Genomic DNA, 18,552 nt, shown 5'->3' on the forward strand with positions numbered 1-18,552 from the left:
TGTCACACCCAACAAAGGCTCGACACGTGTCCATTCAGGTAGAAAGGGAATAACTTGACAGTGACAACTCCACCAATCACCTTTCCACACCCTCGGCTATAAATATGAAGATCATCTCTTCAAGGTATTCACTCACACTCCCAAGCCTTACATAATATACTGGTACTCGTATTATTTTCGATTAAGATACAGTACTGATTCTCACGCTGGAGGGTGGTTACGGGAAGATCCCCCACCCTGTCCTTCCGGTAGCGAGACCCAACGGTGTTCTGTTTTGCAGGCATTAGCTTGGATCTACTCTCATAACACTTCAGAATACTCACATCTGGGGAAATACCCGATCGGACTATCCAGTTTGATTTAGTGTTTCTTCAGGTACGGTACCGGTACTGATACCAAAGACAAAGATATGTAAATAACTGTAACTTCCGGCCCTCGCACCACTAATATTGTCTGCTTTGCCCACGAAGAGCTCCCGAATTTGTTTTTGGTTGCCCAGGTGGAGACTTACCAGGAGGCCACCCATCCTGCTACTACTCCACCTGAGCACGCTTAACTGTGGAGCTCTCCTCTCGTCCACTACCATTAAGCCCAAAACGCGTTGGTGATTTTAGAGGCATGACATTTACTTATGAACCAAGGATCTCTCCTATCCACGGCCGATGTGAAAATTTCCTAGGGTGTTACAAACACCCCCCTTTGGACTCATTGTCCTCGATGAGGGGCAACACCATCCAATCCAGGATGTGGGATTCGTCTAAGGTGTACCTCGCGACACCCCCGGGGACTCATTGTCTCTGATGAGGTTTGCCCCACCATCCCGAACGGCACAGGAGTGACTCTGATACCACTTAGAACATCCGGCCCTTCGCACCACCAATATTGTCCGCTTTGCCCACGAAGAGCTCACGGATTTATTTTTTGTTGCCCAGGTGGAGACTTCCCAGGAGGTCACCCACCCATCCTGCTACAACTCCCACCTGAGCACGCTTAACTGTGGAGCTCTCCTCTCGTCCACTACCATTGAGCCCAAAACGCGTTGGTGATTTAAGAGGCGTGACATTTACCTATGAACCAAGGATCTCTCCTGTCCACAACCGATGCGGGATTTACCTAGGGTGTAACAATATTTGTACCATACCATGCCGATCTCGAAACCTTAAAAGTTGGTACCGAAAGTACCCACTGCTATTTACTCATCTTTAAACATTACGAACTCTACATTGTTCTCTCATTCTTTTTTTCTTAAGAATTTCCAACAATTCTTTAATCATCTTCTTTTCTTTTCTTTAAAATACAATTCGGGCAAGTGAGTCATCTCCGACATTATTGTTGCTGCTTAGGTTGTTGTACTCCGGGAGACAGTTGAATTTTCAAGAGGATAGTCAAAATTTGATTTAAATAATCTGTGTTGAACATGAATCCTCAACCATAACCGTCAGCATTTTACTGTAAAGAACGAAGTTCAGGATACGTTGTTATTGTCGTTTAAGACAACAATTCATCATTCATCCCAATCATATAAAGTTGTAAGTTTTATTAATTATTGTTCCTTTTTATACACGGGTTTGCACTAATACATTTTCTCATAAATAAGGAGAGTATTGTTATTATCAATTTTTTTTTTATTATTTTAAGAAAAGTTGAACCAACTTCCAACAATCTTAAAACATAATTTCGTGAAAACCCATATAATCAAGGATTTTAGGTTCACAAAATGTCAACAATAATTGATTTTATTGGTTAAAACTTAAAACCTTATAAATATAATTTTTTTGGGGAGATAATGTGTGTAGTACATACAACAATTCTTCTTGTAAACAAAATCCATCAAAAGGATAAAAATACTTATTTTACAATAACTTTTATAATAAGTTTGTATTAAATCCAAAACATATTTAGGGATGGCAAAATCACCCGAACCCGTAGGGTATATTCGAAACCCAAAACATTCGGGATGGGTATACCCGAAGCCCGACGGGTATTGGGCCGGGTATGAGATTAGTTTTGAAAATTTTTCGCTGGTACGAGCCCGATATGGGATTTGGTGATACCCGACCCGATTACCCGAAAAGATATACCCGTTTACCCGAACTATATATATACTCGAATTAAAAACCCAAAAATTTTTATTGTTAATTTCATTTTTTCTTAACATTTTGATAGTTAATTGAAACTATTGTACAATAAAAGCCTAAAATATTGGACCAAAATTGATAATTTTAAAAAACCACGGGGATCAAAACCGAAGTTCACTCTTTTTTAAAAGAAGCCGATTGTGATTGTAATGACAAGTTCAAGTTGGTTGAAGACAACTTTAAAAAGAATGTGTAATAGTAAACTTTAGATTGCCAGTTTTAAATGTATGTTAAGCGTTGGTATTTTGTAGGCAAAAAAACCCATTAATATCTCACTTATAACATATAGGTTAGGTAAGCCTAAGAAGAATACAAACTTTTTCTCTACTCCACAATGAAACCTGAACCTATGGTAAAACCGACTCCGCTCACCCTAAATAAGAATGGTTGAAACATGATTTAGGGTCGATCACTTGAGTATACTTATCAACATTTTTGTTTAAAAAAATATATCCATGTATGCAAGTTTTTAGAAGGGATATGTTATTCGTACACCATTTGGTTATCCACACACCCTACACACGATCGTATAGGGGCTATACTATTGTATGGAACCTCACTTGAAAAGGTGTGTGGAGAAGTCAAAGGGTGTGTGAATAGTCAAAGCCTTTTAAAATAGTTTTCTAATAATAGGAATGAACATATAGAAAGTCTTGTGTTTTGACCATTTGATTGGGAAACATCTGAACATTTGTAACGATCGAGGTCGGTGAATGAAAAAGTAAGTGACTTTGATATGGTTTAATCCAAAAATATTCTTATCCAACTACCTTAGTTCAAACTTCTATGATTGTAAATGGTTATGGGCCTCCAAACTATCATTTAATTTATCAATTTAGCATATATATATATATATACACACACACACATGCGCGAGATGAGTATAATTACAGAACAAGAAGTTATTGCAAACAAAGATAAAAAAAAGCACATCTAAATCAGTTTTTAAATCAATATCGCATTATTTTAAACGTTGTATGTATTTTATAAACCAACTACACTGACTTCTTCATATGGTTTCTATTACATGAATTTTAATCTTTTTGCGTAACATGTCTCTCCAATTTCTTCCTTGATTTATTCACAAGCCTCTTCAAATCGAGAAAAACTGTATGATTTTCATCCTCTTTCTCTCCCCCCGCCAATCTAGCCACCTTACCGCTCCCGTTCCCTTTAAAGGGTGGATAGAGTGACCGAGTGGGTGAAAGATGGAGTTGGTACCAATGGAAACACCATTCGGTGTCATGCAAAACTGAACAAAAATGAACCCGGTTTGCTTGTTTATGCTGCCACCGGAAACCTTGATAGATGGAAAAATAGGTGAATAATGGAGAAATGAGATGAAAGAAAGAGAAAAATGTATATACCATCTCTTTAAAGATAGAGAGAAAGAGAAATACGGAATGATGAAAATCGGATGTGACACTCGCGTGAAATAGAGATTAATGAAAAATGATTTGGGAGGGAAAAACCAATCACTCACACCCTTAAGTTTATACAAAAATAGTTAAGCCAAAGATATTTTGGTTCACACGTTATTATTAAACCTGTCCATTTTGAGTTTGCACGTTGATCCGAATATTATTTGTAAACATTATTAATTATAATAATTTGACCAAACTAAAATCAAACTGCCATCATTATGCTCACCTATTCATTAACATTAACCTCAGGAAACTTGAAATAACAGGAAAACAAGGTTTCCATCAACTTTTATAAAAGGGTCATATAAATTATAATGCTATTCAACAAAAAATATTCATTTAAATACTTTATATTATAAAATTTATGTATATTGCAATACATTTTTAAATCACTCATCTGCTTCATCAACAAAATTTTAAAGTTCAAAAATACAACACATGGTAATAAAAAAATAAACATAATTCAATCATAAAATTAAACCATATTTAAGAATAAAAAACCATTGTTCAAATATGATGTTTATTTTTTGTTTTCTTGTAACCAAACCAAAACCACTTTCACATATAATGCATCCTTCTTCTTTCTATCTTCATAGCCCCAGTCAACACTTAACACCCTAAATTTACATGCATACCCTAAGTTCGAATCCGATCCCGACCGCCAACAATCATCATGATCATGACCATGACCTCGACAACACCTCCAGTCTAAGTTCACCTGAACATCCCCATGATCACGAACAATTTGATCCCGGGGAGATTGTTTTAGACGACGAACAGGACGTTCCGGACAATAATAACCCGCCGGAGTCGTTTTGGGTGAGCCACAAAAACGTGACGGATTGGTTGAACCACCACACGTTCATCGAGCGCAAAACGTCCGTCAAAATGGTGCCCGGTTCAAGAAACTTTGAACCGGGTCAAACCCGATCGTCTCAGCGGTCCGTTTCGTTTAACAATAATATTAAACCACAAGCGACAATAATCGGGTTTAGAAAAAAACCGGATGCGAAGTCCAAACAGAACGAGCGGCAGGATCATGACAAGTTGTTTAAAAACCGGTCCGTGCCAGGGAAGGGTGGTGCGGTGAACGAGCCTCGGTCGCCGAGGGTTTCGTGTATGGGTCGGGTTGGGTCGATGAGAGGACGGGCTAGACGGACTGGGTTTTGGAAGAAGGTGAAGGCGGCCTTCGTGAACCGGGTTCGGACAAATATGGGTCCGAAAAATAAGCAGGACTTGGTGGCGGCCGAAGATGAATTGATGAGTTAAGACTTAAGACCACGTTGTTTTTGTTTATTTTTTTAAAGGATTTAATATTGTTTGTGTATGTTGTTTGGTAGTGTACATGATGATGTCACATATTCCATTTGTATTTTGGATGATTTTTAGTGTATGAAGTTGAAGAGAAATTTTGTTTTCGTTTATTTTAGTAAGTTTTTAATTGTAATATTATCTTTTGATGATTAGGATTTAATAATTTATAGATAGTAAGGGTGGTCGCATGCCATTTTTTAATTTTACTTTTTATTACACGTTATAAAAATCCCTATCTAAAACATCATATGCATCGGTGGCCCATTTTCGAAATGGACCGGACTTTGTCTCGAACTCAACTTTATCGTTGATAAAATAACAATAATATTATGTTCATATTGGTTGTTTGATTGTGTGTTCATTTGGTGGAAATGAAATCCTATATATTCTGATCCTAGATAACAACAATTGAAATGTAAACCCAACAAATTCATATTGACTTTTTTGTGTAAACTAAAGTAACATCATCAGTCTCAATAAGTTGACTATCGACTTAACAAGGCATTGTCGTAGGAATCTATGCAAAAGCTAGCTATGATATCCTAAGTTGCGGATTCAACAGCAAAATGACAAGACCCAAAGTTATTAATTTTAAGAAGCATATGTTGGTGCCTTGGGTAGCGATTAGGGTTGAACAAATGGTATCCAGTGTTAGTGTTGTACCGAACTGATCAATTTGGTACGATTTTTTAAGGTTTCGTGATCAGTACGGTATCAGTTTTTTCCCCATTTTTTTTGCCTTCGGTAACGTACCTGTTTTTTGAGAGTTTCGATACCAGTGCCGAGCTCATCCCTGGTAGTGAATAACCCTTTATTATGTTTTTCAAAGCCAAACTTTACGGGGAAAAGTAAGATTGGATACCATTCAAATAACTAGATGGTGATAATATTATTGATATTATATGGTAAAAAGGAAACACAAACTATATGAACTATCACGAGTTTGCTACCCACAGGAGCTTCATTATGAAACATAAAACCGCATGTTTGAGCTCTAAACACAATCTCCCAAGATTAACAAACAAATAAGTAACAAAGAAACCCTGTATTGGCTACAGAGGAATCCAGAGCTTTGACGAGAGATGAAATGAGGTTTATACGAAAAGCATTGAATGAGACAACCATCTTCTCTCTCCTCGTTATAAAATAACCAAGTAGGTAACTCAGACTACCCACAACTTGTATGACCCATGAGTAACGGGGCAGTCTTGGATCACTCGAAACATAAGTGGGTACTCGTCCATTCGATGCATCAGCTCAACTAAGTCTATAACCCAAACTGATCCACCTAATATCCAGCCATAAGCCCAACTTTGCATCTAGTCTAGCCACTAAGCCCATTCTCACACGAGACAATTAAGAAAATATTGATACAAGACAACATATAGTTTAATCTACCAATTGTGGCACAGTGGTAGGAGGCTTGAGTTCTACAGTGGAGACCCAAGTCCGATCCTCACTTGTGTCACTTTTGGTGGATTATGGCAACGATGGGCTGGAGCTAGGCCTTGTGTAAGGTTGTCACTTTGAATCCCAAGCCCACCTGGTTTTTCGTCCCACCGTGTGTTACGCCGGAGAGTTATGCTCTTGTGGTTTCACAACGACTGCTAAGTGTCAAGTGACAGCCGGCTGTATGAATCCCAAACCAAACTCTAAAACCAAAGTGAGTCCATGTGATAACCTAAATATAAGATAAGAAAGTAGCCATTTTATAAATTAATTTTTCCACCCAAGTAGGCAAGTAGTTAGCACCATTATCTATCTATCTATCTATCTATCCTGTCAAACTCAAAGTCATGCATATATATTTATGATAAGCCTGAGTTTAAGTTTAAAGTCACAAAAATGGACCATATTGGGTCGTTTTCATAATAATACAAGTTTGGGGTTTAAATGCCATGTTGTATATAACCCAAGGTCTAATATATATATATATTCCCTGGGGAAGAAGAAGAGAAAAACGCTATTGCTGCTTTAAACCGCAGCAAAAAGAAGATCTGCATAGAAGCATTCAGTTGGCGCATTATTCTTTCCGATTTGGGTAAAGTTCATGATTCGTTACTGCTCGAACTGCATTAGTTTGTTTTAGTACATGTAATGGTGGAGTAAGTAATCGCGTTTGAATGATTTATTTGTTTGTAATGTGTTATTGCAGATGCTAAACCTAGTCATTTTCAAGTGCAAATTTGATTACTAGTTCATTTCTATTTGCAACATTTGGTAGTAACTTAGTTAGTGTGAAATTCAAAGATGAAATGTAGGTTTAAATTTTTATTAAGTAATTTGTAGTTGAAGTTGAACCTGCTAGGTCACATTTGGTGAAACCTGGATTCCAGTTTTAATAGGTCTTTGCTTAAGTATTTTCAAGTTATATTTGTTTTTAGAGGACCTTTTTTTTAATAATAGAATATTAGTATCAATAAGTTTACTTCAAATATCAGTAAGTGTGAAATTCAAAGACGAATTGTAGTTTCGAGTTTTTTTAAAGTAAGTTGAAGTTGAAACTGGGAGTGGACATTTGGTGGAACCTGGATTAGAGTTTGAATAGGTCTTGCTTAAGTTAAAACAATTGCTTATTCCTGTATTATCAAGTTATATTTGTGTTTAGAGGATCTTTTTTATAATAATAATAATAATAATAATAATAATAATAATAATAATAGCATTAATTAGTTTAGTTCAATTGTGGCAGTTCAAACATGTCAGATTCAAGCTCGGTCAATGTGATACTTGAATATCTGAAGAATAATAAGTTTTCCAAGGCTGAGGCTGCATTGCTTAATGAGATTGATAACCTAACTGATTTAAATGGGTTTATGCAAGATCTTAAACTTGAACAAGGAAAGTATTCTCAACTGAGTGATGAATTATCAAGACAAGAGTTTGTTGTGAAGGAAATCGAGTTTGGAGCTGCAAGAAACGGACCATCTAGTAAGTGGAAAAGCACAGCCTTTGTTAAAGAGCAAAATGGAGCTGTTATTAAAGCAGATGATGTGAAAGAGTGTCAATTTTTTACTCAATCAAAGATCCATCCATCTGATTTAACTGATACAGATAGACTCACATCAAATCATCAACATAAGGTTACTGGTGCAGTGCACAAAGATGATGAATTCAAATGCAATTCATCACAAAAATTGTGGAAAGACTATTCTGTTAAAACTGTATTTCCATCCCCTAAGGGAGATGCATCAGCAAGTTATGAGGTTGGAAGTGCTTTTGGTGGTTTAGGGTTTCCTGTGATCTCAGAGAGACACAAGGAAGAGTTACCTAGGTTGCCACCTGTCAAACTTAAGTCAGATGATAAACCCTCAAGTATAGTTTGGGAGGAGAAAGATCAACGTGATGGAACTTGTTCGAAGACCCTCAACGTTGACAGTAGTTATCTTATTGGATCATTTCTTGATGTTCCTATTGGTCAAGAAATAAGCTCTTCAGGTCAGTAGTATTTACATACATTCATTTCATCTTTGAATTCTTATGTTATGTGATTCTATGTGTGTGTACACATTCCACCCATGCTCATATTTTACTTTCGGCATGTGTTTTCTGTGTGTATACAGTATCATGATTTTAGTCGTTGCTAATTTTCTAACATTCTTGGTGTGCCCTCAATTCTTTGGTTCATCAATCCATAAACTTACTTGCACAAGCATGATTGACTTCCTTTGGCCGGCAATTTCTTATAATTTAGGATTAGGGTCAGTAATATAGACCTATTATATGATTTTGACCCTTAGGAATTGCATGTGCATTTCACATTATGGTATTTTTAAGTTGGTTAAAAACTGTTGGTGGATATCTCATGACCTATGTATCATGAAGTATATGACCAAAAGTGTGAGTGAAACAAAGTGTTTGGATATTTATGTAATTTGTACAAAGAAACATCTTTTAAATGCTTGAACTATGCTTGCAGAATCGAAATAATGATGAAGAATAACTTTCACATGAATATGAGTTAAGAAAACTGAATTATGTTTTGGCTTTGCTTGATGTCACGTGCTAAAAATATTTACTCCTAAACAGTGGCTCCCGATTGCAATCCAGTTATAGTTTTAGAATCTTTACTATGAATAACTCTCTGCCTTTTTGAAAAACCATTTACCTATGCAACTTTTGATCATTTTGTCTAATAAATTATAGTGTATTTATGCATTATTAGCTATCAAAAGAATGACAAAACAATGTTCTTACCATCTACACTTGATGATTCAGGTGGAAAACGGGTTACAGGAGGCAATTGGTTCTCTGTAAGTCAGGGGCTAACTGAGGACACTTCTGATCTAGTATCTGGATTTGCAACTATTGGTGACGGTTTGAGTGAATATGTTGATTACCCAAATGATTATTGGGACTCTGATGAATATGATGACGATGATGATGTTGGTTATATGAGACAACCCATTGAAGATGAAACCTGGTTTCTTGCTCATGAAGTTGATTACCCAAGTGATAATGAAAACAAAACCAACCCACAAGAAAAAATCCCGGAAAAAAATGATGATGACGATCTTTCATATCCTTCGTTTGCAGAAGAGGACCTGTGTGGGGATCATTATTTTAATTCAAAGATTGTGGGCCCAGTCACTCAATCAGATGATATGATTGGTCAGTATGATGATGATCTTTGTGCAGATGAGGATCAACATGGTTCAGTTAGATCTATTGGTGTGGGGATCAACAGTGATGTGGCGGATTTCGGTAGCGAGAGAGAGTTGGATGGTATTTCATCACATGAGTCCGAGAGGAAATATGTTGACCGGAACATGAAAGTCAACACTAAGAGTGCCATGCATCCGGGTAAATTGACTGAAAACGTGAGTGGTGGATTTTCTTTTCCACCTCCTAGAGCTGGTCGCACGTTGACCAATCCTATTGTAAGTGAGGAAAATGACGATTTTACCCCTCCATGGAGACAAAAAAGTAGTAGCTCGTCGCCTGTCAAAAGCTCAAAAGATGAAGATGTGGATGGTGCAGGTACAGCAGATTCCAGCCCTTCTTCCTTTACAAAATATGGCTATGCGGAATTGGCCCGCCAGGTGGACCAGAATGCTGGTGGTTCAAGAGAAGAACCAGGTGATTCACTGGAGGATGAAGAGGCTGCTGCTGTTCAAGAGCAAGTGAATCAGATAAAGGCTCAAGAGGAGGAATTTGAAACCTTTGACCTTAAAATTGTACACAGAAAAAAGAGGTATGTCTTTTGTTCTCACTTGGAACAATTTCTGTAATTGCTAAGCTATTAATTCTATGCTAATTATTCGTCTTCTATCTATATCTTGCAAATCATATAGGCAAGAGCTTTTGGTTTACTGAACGAAGTAAATAATTGGTTTGAAATTCTTAGTTTGTTCACTTGGATTGTTCAGTTTGAACTTTGAACCAATCCAATTAGGTGAAACCAATTTGTTTTCGTTTTGTAAAATATGGAACTAAACTTCCAAAGTTCAACTATCTCAAGAACAGAACCAAACCAAACAAAACTGTTGGGATGCGAAGGCCTTTAATTGGCCGGCCCTAGGTTGGTTTGAATTAAGGAAAAGGGCAGCCGGCCCTAATTAGTTCCTACCTAATTTAGATGACTTATTCCCCAAGCTAATCTTGTCCTATAAATACACATGATGTAATTGTATTCTTTGAGCACCTAATAAAGAATTTCCTAGTTGCAGAGTGGACGTAGGCATCTTGGCCGAACCACTATAAATCTCGTGTCTCTTATTTTTTCTGCTTTCGTTTGTGCTTGTGTGTGGTTTTCCGCTGCGTACCGACTCTGATTCCTAACAACTGGTATCAGAGCTTTGGCTCGTTGTTTACACACGGTTTTCCGGGTGATTTTGCAATTAGAATTCCTGTTTTGGACTTCTTGGAGTTGCAGGTTTCACTCGGGCGTTGCAGGTGAAGCACCGGGTCGGGTGTTTCGGGTTTTAGGGTTTTTTCTTTGGAGGTTGCTTGGCTTCAGGTTGTTCGTGTTTTTTTTGGTTCTTTCTCGTTTGCAATGGCTGAAGACGGGAGGGTTCGAATCGACAAGTTTAACGGGACTGATTTTGCATGGTGGAAAATGCAAATAGAGGCGTTACTTGGGGAACACGATTTGGATATGGTTTTGACAGAAAAACCAAAAGGAATGAGTGCGGCTGATGAAGCGATTTGGGACTCAAAGGACAAGAAGGCAAAAGGAAAGATCATACTGGCTTTGACGAGGAGCGTGGCTTTCAACATTATGAAAGAAACCACAACATGTGGTATGATGACGGCTCTGTCAAACATGTATGAAAAGCCTTCTGCCGGTAATAGAGTGTTCTTGATGAGGGAATTGTTCATGACAAGGATGAACGATGGCGGTTCAGTTACTGATCATATTAATAACATCAATTCGATTTTGTCTAGGTTATTAACCGTAGGCATGAAATTTGATGATGATACTCAGGCTGTGATTTTGTTATCCTCTCTGCCTGAAAGCTGGTCAGGTTTTGTGACAGCGATCACGAATTCTGCGGGGGCTGGTACTTTGAAGTTTGACGGGATCCGGGATAGTGTTTTGGGTGAAGATATTCGCCGGAAGAACTCTAGTGGCGGGTCATCTTCAGAGTTACTTAATGTTGGCAGGGGAAGGGGAAATAACAGGAGCAGTGGGAGTAGGGGGAAAAGTTCAACTCGAGCTCTAAAGGATGTGAGGTGCTGGATCTGCGAGGAGTTTGGACATGTGAAAAATCAATGTCCAAGAAGGAACAAGGAAGAATCTGAGAAGAATGAAGGCAAAAAGCAGATAAACACATGTCAGGATAAATTTGGTTCTGATTGTGAAGAAGATGCTTTGATTTGCTGTACGGAGTCTTCTATTGATTCTTGGGCCATGGATTCTGCTTCATCGTGCCATGCCATGCACAGCGGGGATACGATGGTGAATCTAAAGGTTGGTAACTTTGGGAAGGTACGAATGGCTAATGGGGATGTTCTCGATGTTACGGGCATGGGTGACGTTACTTTAGTAACTGATTTGGGAACCACATGGAACTTGAAGAATGTCAGGGTTGTTCCAGCTTTGAAGAGTAAGCTTATCTCTGTCAGTCAGCTGGATAAACAGGGACTAGAAGTAAAGTTTGGTGGTGGCAAATGGAAGGTAACTAAAGGTAATCTGGTTATTGCTCGTGGAAACAGGCAAGGTTCATTATACATGGTGGAAGTACCTGTTGAGGGAAGCGTGGCCGTCCCTCAAAACAAAGTTAGGCTCACTGAGTCGAAGGGGCAAAAGAAGGTTCAGTTTGCAAGATTAGAGCCTTGTGCCAAAGTGATTCGAGCTGAGCGGAGTCGGAAGTCTAAACTAGGTCAGGGGTTCGGTGACAGTGGGAGCAAGGGACGTGTTCCGGTTACTGTTACAAAACAACGTTGGGTTTTGAAGACTGCTAGTCCGGCTGTGAAAATCTCTCTTGGAAGAATCTTGCTTAATAAGGAGAGTGGTAAAGGTCCTCGGTGTATCTCTGGATCCGGTGGAGTGTGCAAATCGGTTGAGACAGAGGAGGAGTTTGTGGCGGTAACAGTCACGACTGGGTTGGAGCTCGGGGGAGCTTCAACCGGCCCTTCAGTTAATTAATGAGGGGAATTGCAACTAGGGAGGTTTTGGAGTCTTAGCTTGTTCTGTGAGAACTGGAGGCTTGGAGGACTCAGACATAAAGAATACTGGAGTTACTGATGTTGGGTTATTTGGATGAAATTGCTGAATATGCAAAGACCTTCGAGTGGGAGATTGTTGGGATGCGAAGGCCTTTAATTGGCCGGCCCTAGGTTGGTTTGAATTAAGGAAAAGGGCAGCCGGCCCTAATTAGTTCCTACCTAATTTAGATGACTTATTCCCCAAGCTAATCTTGTCCTATAAATACACATGATGTAATTGTATTCTTTGAGCACCTAATAAAGAATTTCCTAGTTGCAGAGTGGACGTAGGCATCTTGGCCGAACCACTATAAATCTCGTGTCTCTTATTTTTTCTGCTTTCGTTTGTGCTTGTGTGTGGTTTTCCGCTGCGTACCGACTCTGATTCCTAACAAAAACCAACCAAATCACAATTTCAGTTGATTGGTTTTATAATTTGGTTTTTTTATCTAATGTGAATATGCATTCTAACAAAAGCGTCCTAGACCAATAATAGAAAGTCTAAGTTGTCTAGGTTCAAATCCACAAGCTAATCAATCCGAATAAAACAAATATAAATATAATTATATGTATAATGTGTATTGAGTATGCATATGTGTGTGTAGCTATGAAATAGTAATTTACATTAAAACTACAGGTGGCAATCTTGGCCCATTCTTCAAAGTATGGGTTGGTTTGGGCAAAATAAATTGTATATGGGCTCATTTGGGTCATCTTAAATCAATCAATGGGTAAATTTGGGTCTACTTAAATTAGTCAACGGGTAACCATTATAAAACTTGTTAATGTAAAGGGTCCAAATGGGTTAGCATCACCCATGACCATTGTTTGTTCCACATCCTACTTGTCGCCGACACCATTGCCGTCACCACCAGTCCAACGCCATTGCCGCTGCCACTCCAATGCCACCGCCAGTCCAATGTCGTAGTCACCCCACCACCATGGCCACCATCACAGCCACTAACCACCATACGAAAATATTGCGGGTGAACCTGTTTTGGTAATTTTTTCTAAAACGACTCATTTCAACCCGACTCCTTTTTGGCCAGAAGCCTTTTTGACCCGAACCAAATTGATGCAATTATTTAACGACCTGTTTTTCTAAGGGGCAATTTCATATAATAGTAACCAAGTTTCAAAGGTGTTCCAATTAGGTCACTCAACTTTAAAAAGTGTTCCAATTAAGTCACTCAACTTTCATATTTTATTAAATTAAAGGTTTTAACATGTTCTTTTTAGCCTTTTTCTTTTTTGTTTAACATAGGAAATCTTTTTATCTTTTTTTTTGACGTTGACGTTGAGTGATGACGTGGATTTTAATTTTTATTTTTAAATTTTAATATAATTAAATTATTTAAATTTAACTACATATATTGCAAATTCCGACTCCCACATCTTATCCTCAATTTCTTTCCTGGTGCACAAAAAAATCGGTGAGACTTGATTTGAAGATTTAGTGACCCGATTTGGGAAAAAATTGCATGAGTGACCTAATTGGAACACTTTTAAAACTTGGTTATTATTCTATGAGATATTCCCTTTTTCTAATCCTAACCAAATTGATATGTTTTTAAAAGACCCGTATTTACCCAACCAAGTTGATGCATTTTGAAAACAACCTGTTTTAACCTGAACTCATTTTGCGGATAACCTATAGTGACCCTAACCGCTTGACCCACCCAATTTTGCCAAGCCTAATTAAAACCTAAATCGAGCCGGAAGCTGACCCATAAAAATGCATCATGCAATTCCATGAACTTGGGAAGAAAAGCCGCTACGAATTATGTAGATGTGTAAATTTGCTTATTTTTCTGCTATAGCTCAACTTGGTTTGATAGCCTCCATTTTAGTCCACTCTTTTAATATGTTCTTAAGTTGCTCTTTAGCAAAGAGGTTAAAGATACTGATATAGTGAAGTTGGCCAGAAATTTTATCAGTTTACCCTCTCATGCTGAAAGATGAATTGAATTTTCTGCCAAACCTGATGAAGATTTGTAGAACCTGTTATACACACTACTATATGTTAAATTGGTTAAAATTGGTTTTATTAATTTATTATTTCTCAGAACTGGCTTTGAGGAGGACAAGAATTTCAATGTTGTTCTAAATTCGGTGATTGCGGGTCGTTATCATGTTACGGAGTATCTTGGATCTGCTGCATTCAGCAAAGCGATTCAAGCGCATGATCTTCACACAGGCATGGACGTGTGCGTGAAAGTCATCAAAAATAATAAAGATTTTTTTGATCAGAGTCTTGATGAGATAAAGCTCTTGAAATTCATCAACAAGCATGATCCTGGTGACAAGTATCATCTTCTCAGACTTTATGATTACTTTTATTACAGAGTAAGTAGATTTTATTATTTGGAAATTATCCTTTTTGGTTGACTATATATAATAAAACTTATAGGCAATCTTATATATGTCCTAAAAAGTTTTCATATATATTGTTTTAAATTTTATAATATCATGTTTACGCATTCTACAGTACATAAAATAAACCAGTTACTAAAAATTTGAACTTATTTAGAACTGATAGACAAACAAAAAAGAAAATCAAACTTTCACAGATACATATGTGTGTCTCAGTGTGTGGATGTGTGTTTAAAATTTTATAATATCATATTTACCCTTTCAAGACACTAAAAGTATTATTATTTGTCTATTTATAGTAAATAAAGAACTACTTACTTACAAGAGCCAGTTCACTGAAAGAATTTTATGCACTGAGATGATTCTCAGTAATAATGTTGTTTTCCTACATATTTATTCAATGAACTAGATTCTTATAAATAACTGATTTTATTTATTTACTAAAAAATTAGTAAATATGATTATTTTTAGTGTATGAAAGGGTAAATGTGATATGATGAAATCTAGAAGGATACGTATATTGGTATTATATAAAATTTTGAACTTTTAGAAGGACATATATAAAATAACCCATATTTTTCAGTTTGTACTTGTTTCTGTTACATATCTGTTTATCAAGATTACATGACGTGGCTTGATAAAGTTATGTGCTTTTATTTGAAAGAACAGCTTGTGTCTTTTATAAAATTTTGCCATTGTATTAACTTGTATATAATATTATCATTGCTTATATACTTTCAGGAGCATTTGCTAATTGTTTGTGAACTTCTCAAAGCAAACTTATATGAATTTCATAAGTTTAATAGAGAATCTGGAGGAGAGGTTTATTTCACCATGACAAGATTGCAGGTGTGAATTTCATTAGTCCCAATGTTTAAGTAAAAAGACTTTTATCATAATGTTTTAAAAGGTCAAAAATAATAGTCGTCACCTCCATTTATCACATTTCTTATGCGAAAGAAACTAATAGAAATTTGCATTGCTTTCATTTTATTATTTGTGGTGCAGTCAATAACTATCCAATGTTTAGAGGCACTTGAGTTTTTGCATGGGCTTGGACTAATCCATTGTGATTTGAAACCTGAAAACATTTTGGTGAAAAGTTATAGTAGATGTGAAGTGAAGGTTATTGATCTTGGAAGTAGCTGTTTTGAAACAGATCATCTTTACTCCTATGTTCAATCTAGATCATATCGCGCACCTGAGGTTATTTTAGGGCTTCCATATGATAAAAAGATTGATATTTGGTCCCTTGGCTGCATCTTGGCTGAACTTTGTACCGGAAATGTGAGTATTTTTATCATTGTAACAACAAGTAGGGCTGCAAACGAGCTGGGCCCGAGCTCTTTTTATATATCTCGAGCTCGGCTTATGATTTACTCTATTTATAGTTAGTTTATATACATTTGATTTTTTAGTTATAGCTTATACACAACATAAAATATATAATTTAGTTATTCTTATCACAGTTTTTTTGTAATAAATATTATTGTATCAATATATATTTAATACAATAAATGAAAATTATATAAACAATAGGCTTGTTTAGGCTTGCGAGCTTGCTCGAGATAGATAAGTGAAGCTCGAGCTTGGGCTCGTTTGTTAAACAAGCTTATATTAAGGCTTGAGCTAGTGCTCGAGCTCGTTTAAGCTCAGCCCGATTCAAGCTTTTAATGAGCCGATCTGGAATAGCTCATGAGCCGGCTCGGCTCGTTTGCACCCCTAACTACAAGTGATAAAATGGGCGGTTGGGTTGCATAACTAGTTAATTGTTTGGGATGGGTTGAAATGGGCTGAGTTAACTAGCGTGTCATGTATGATTGCAAAAGAAAAAAATATTTTTATTGAGAAATAATTATATAGGGTGTTCATTACAAAAGACTAAATTATTGCGAGGACAAAAAATGTTCAATAATGTATATAGTTAAACATTAATGCATAATTGATGTTCTAAATATGTTCAATAATGTATTTCTAAATAAAGAGATTTAGGAGCTATATACACTAAAATTACACGTTGGTTGGGAGACTTTCAACCCGTTTGATGGAATTTGATGCTTCATACCTTTTAAATTATTTTTATTTTTATTAAATAAGGTTTTGCATGTCGTAGGTTCTCTTTCAGAACGATTCCCCGGCTACTTTACTCGCCCGCGTGATTGGAATTATTAGTCCAATTAGCCAAGACATGCTCGCCAAAGGGCGAGATACATACAAATATTTCTCCAAAAGCTATACGCTTTATGAACGTAACCAGGTACACCATTATTATTATTTTTGTTTTTTGATTTTTAATTGTTTCAATTTGGCCAGTTTGAGATAAAAGCATGATCAAAATCGACTCATTAATAAGTAAACGCCTAAACGGTCCAAAACTGCCAAGATCTTCTTTTCATATAAATTGACTTCTATGTTATTGAAAATAAAATTTATTGCCCATTTTTTATTGTAGTATTTATTAAGTTTGGCTCATTTTTTGTTTAGGATACAAACAAATTAGAGTATTTAATCCCCAAAAAAACGTCCTTAAGGCATCGACTACCGATGGGGGATCCAGGATTCATAAACTTCGTCTCTCATTTGCTTGAAATCTCTCCAAAAACACGCCCTTCGGCATCAGAAGCTTTGAAACACCCGTGGTTATCATACCCTTATGAACCGATCTCATCTTGAAATAACCTAAGACTTGGATGATGACAAAATGGCAAGCATACCTTTATGCTTTCGGGATTCAGGTGCTTAAAAGATGTGTTTTGATGGAGTTAAATTAAAACCACAAACCGGTGTTTAAAGTGGTTATCAGTTTTTGGGTGGCAAGTAGAATTTACAAGTTTGCATGACCACAAGTGATGTTGAAGGACTTTTGTATATATCATCATCATCATCATCATCATCATCATATACCATGTCTTTAGGGGTTATTTTCGTAGTTAGTAAATTAACAGTTTAGGCTATTTGTTGAAATTACTCTCTTTTTAAGTTGTTTTGGCTAAGAATTGTGTTCTTGTGTTTAGGGTCATGTGAGTACGTGATTCTTGATGGTTCTTCGTTCCGTTTTTAAACAAAACGGAACAGTAATGTTATTTTTTTTTCATTAATCTCAATTCTCAAAATATTTCTTCTGTTCTCATTTATTATGAACAAAGTTACTAATCAAACAAATTGTACTATAACAGTTAAAATTTATGAACCTTAATATTTTACAAGTTGTATATACTATATGGTTCGACTCTTATTTTCCCTCACAATGCAATCATTTATATAAAATGCAGATGTTAGTCTAGCATGCTCAACAAGGAACTAAAATGCAGCAATCCACTCTTACAAATTCAATAATTTCACAACTGAAATTTATCAAAGCATTACTATGTTTTTCACGTCAAACACTCTCTTCATAAGGCGTGAGGGGCCACATGTGAGATGATGTGACAATGTGGCCAAATGTAAACATCACGCCCCACCTTTTTGAAAGCTCCGTGCGTTTCTAGGTGGTTATCGCATGAGTTGTGTATGTCAACCCACTTGTAGTCAAAAGACAGTTGAGAATTTTTTTTTAATATTTTATTTATCCTAAATTTGGTTTTTCTTTAATAACTTATGTTTGTTAATTTCTTTAAAATATCTAAACACATCATATTGGCATGGATGGCGAA

At 36.6% G+C, this 18,552-nt stretch overlaps 1 protein-coding gene across 1 annotated transcript; it reads left to right on the top strand.

Moving 5' to 3' along the window:
* Positions 1 to 7,573: 7,573 nt before the first annotated feature.
* Positions 7,574 to 17,904, top strand: LOC143619885 (uncharacterized). Its single transcript, XM_077091708.1, has 7 exons — positions 7,574 to 8,314; positions 9,095 to 10,070; positions 14,593 to 14,872; positions 15,641 to 15,748; positions 15,908 to 16,186; positions 17,013 to 17,156; positions 17,384 to 17,904. The coding sequence occupies exons 1-7, from the start codon at positions 7,576 to 7,578 to the stop codon at positions 17,570 to 17,572; spliced, it is 2,715 nt and encodes a 904-aa protein (XP_076947823.1). The 5' UTR covers positions 7,574 to 7,575; the 3' UTR covers positions 17,573 to 17,904.
* Positions 17,905 to 18,552: the final 648 nt, after the last annotated feature.

This window comes from Bidens hawaiensis, unplaced genomic scaffold, assembly GCF_021521415.1.
Source record: "Bidens hawaiensis isolate Kalapana, Puna unplaced genomic scaffold, B.hawaiensis_p1.1 tig00002525_1, whole genome shotgun sequence".
Taxonomy (NCBI): Eukaryota; Viridiplantae; Streptophyta; class Magnoliopsida; order Asterales; family Asteraceae; genus Bidens; species Bidens hawaiensis.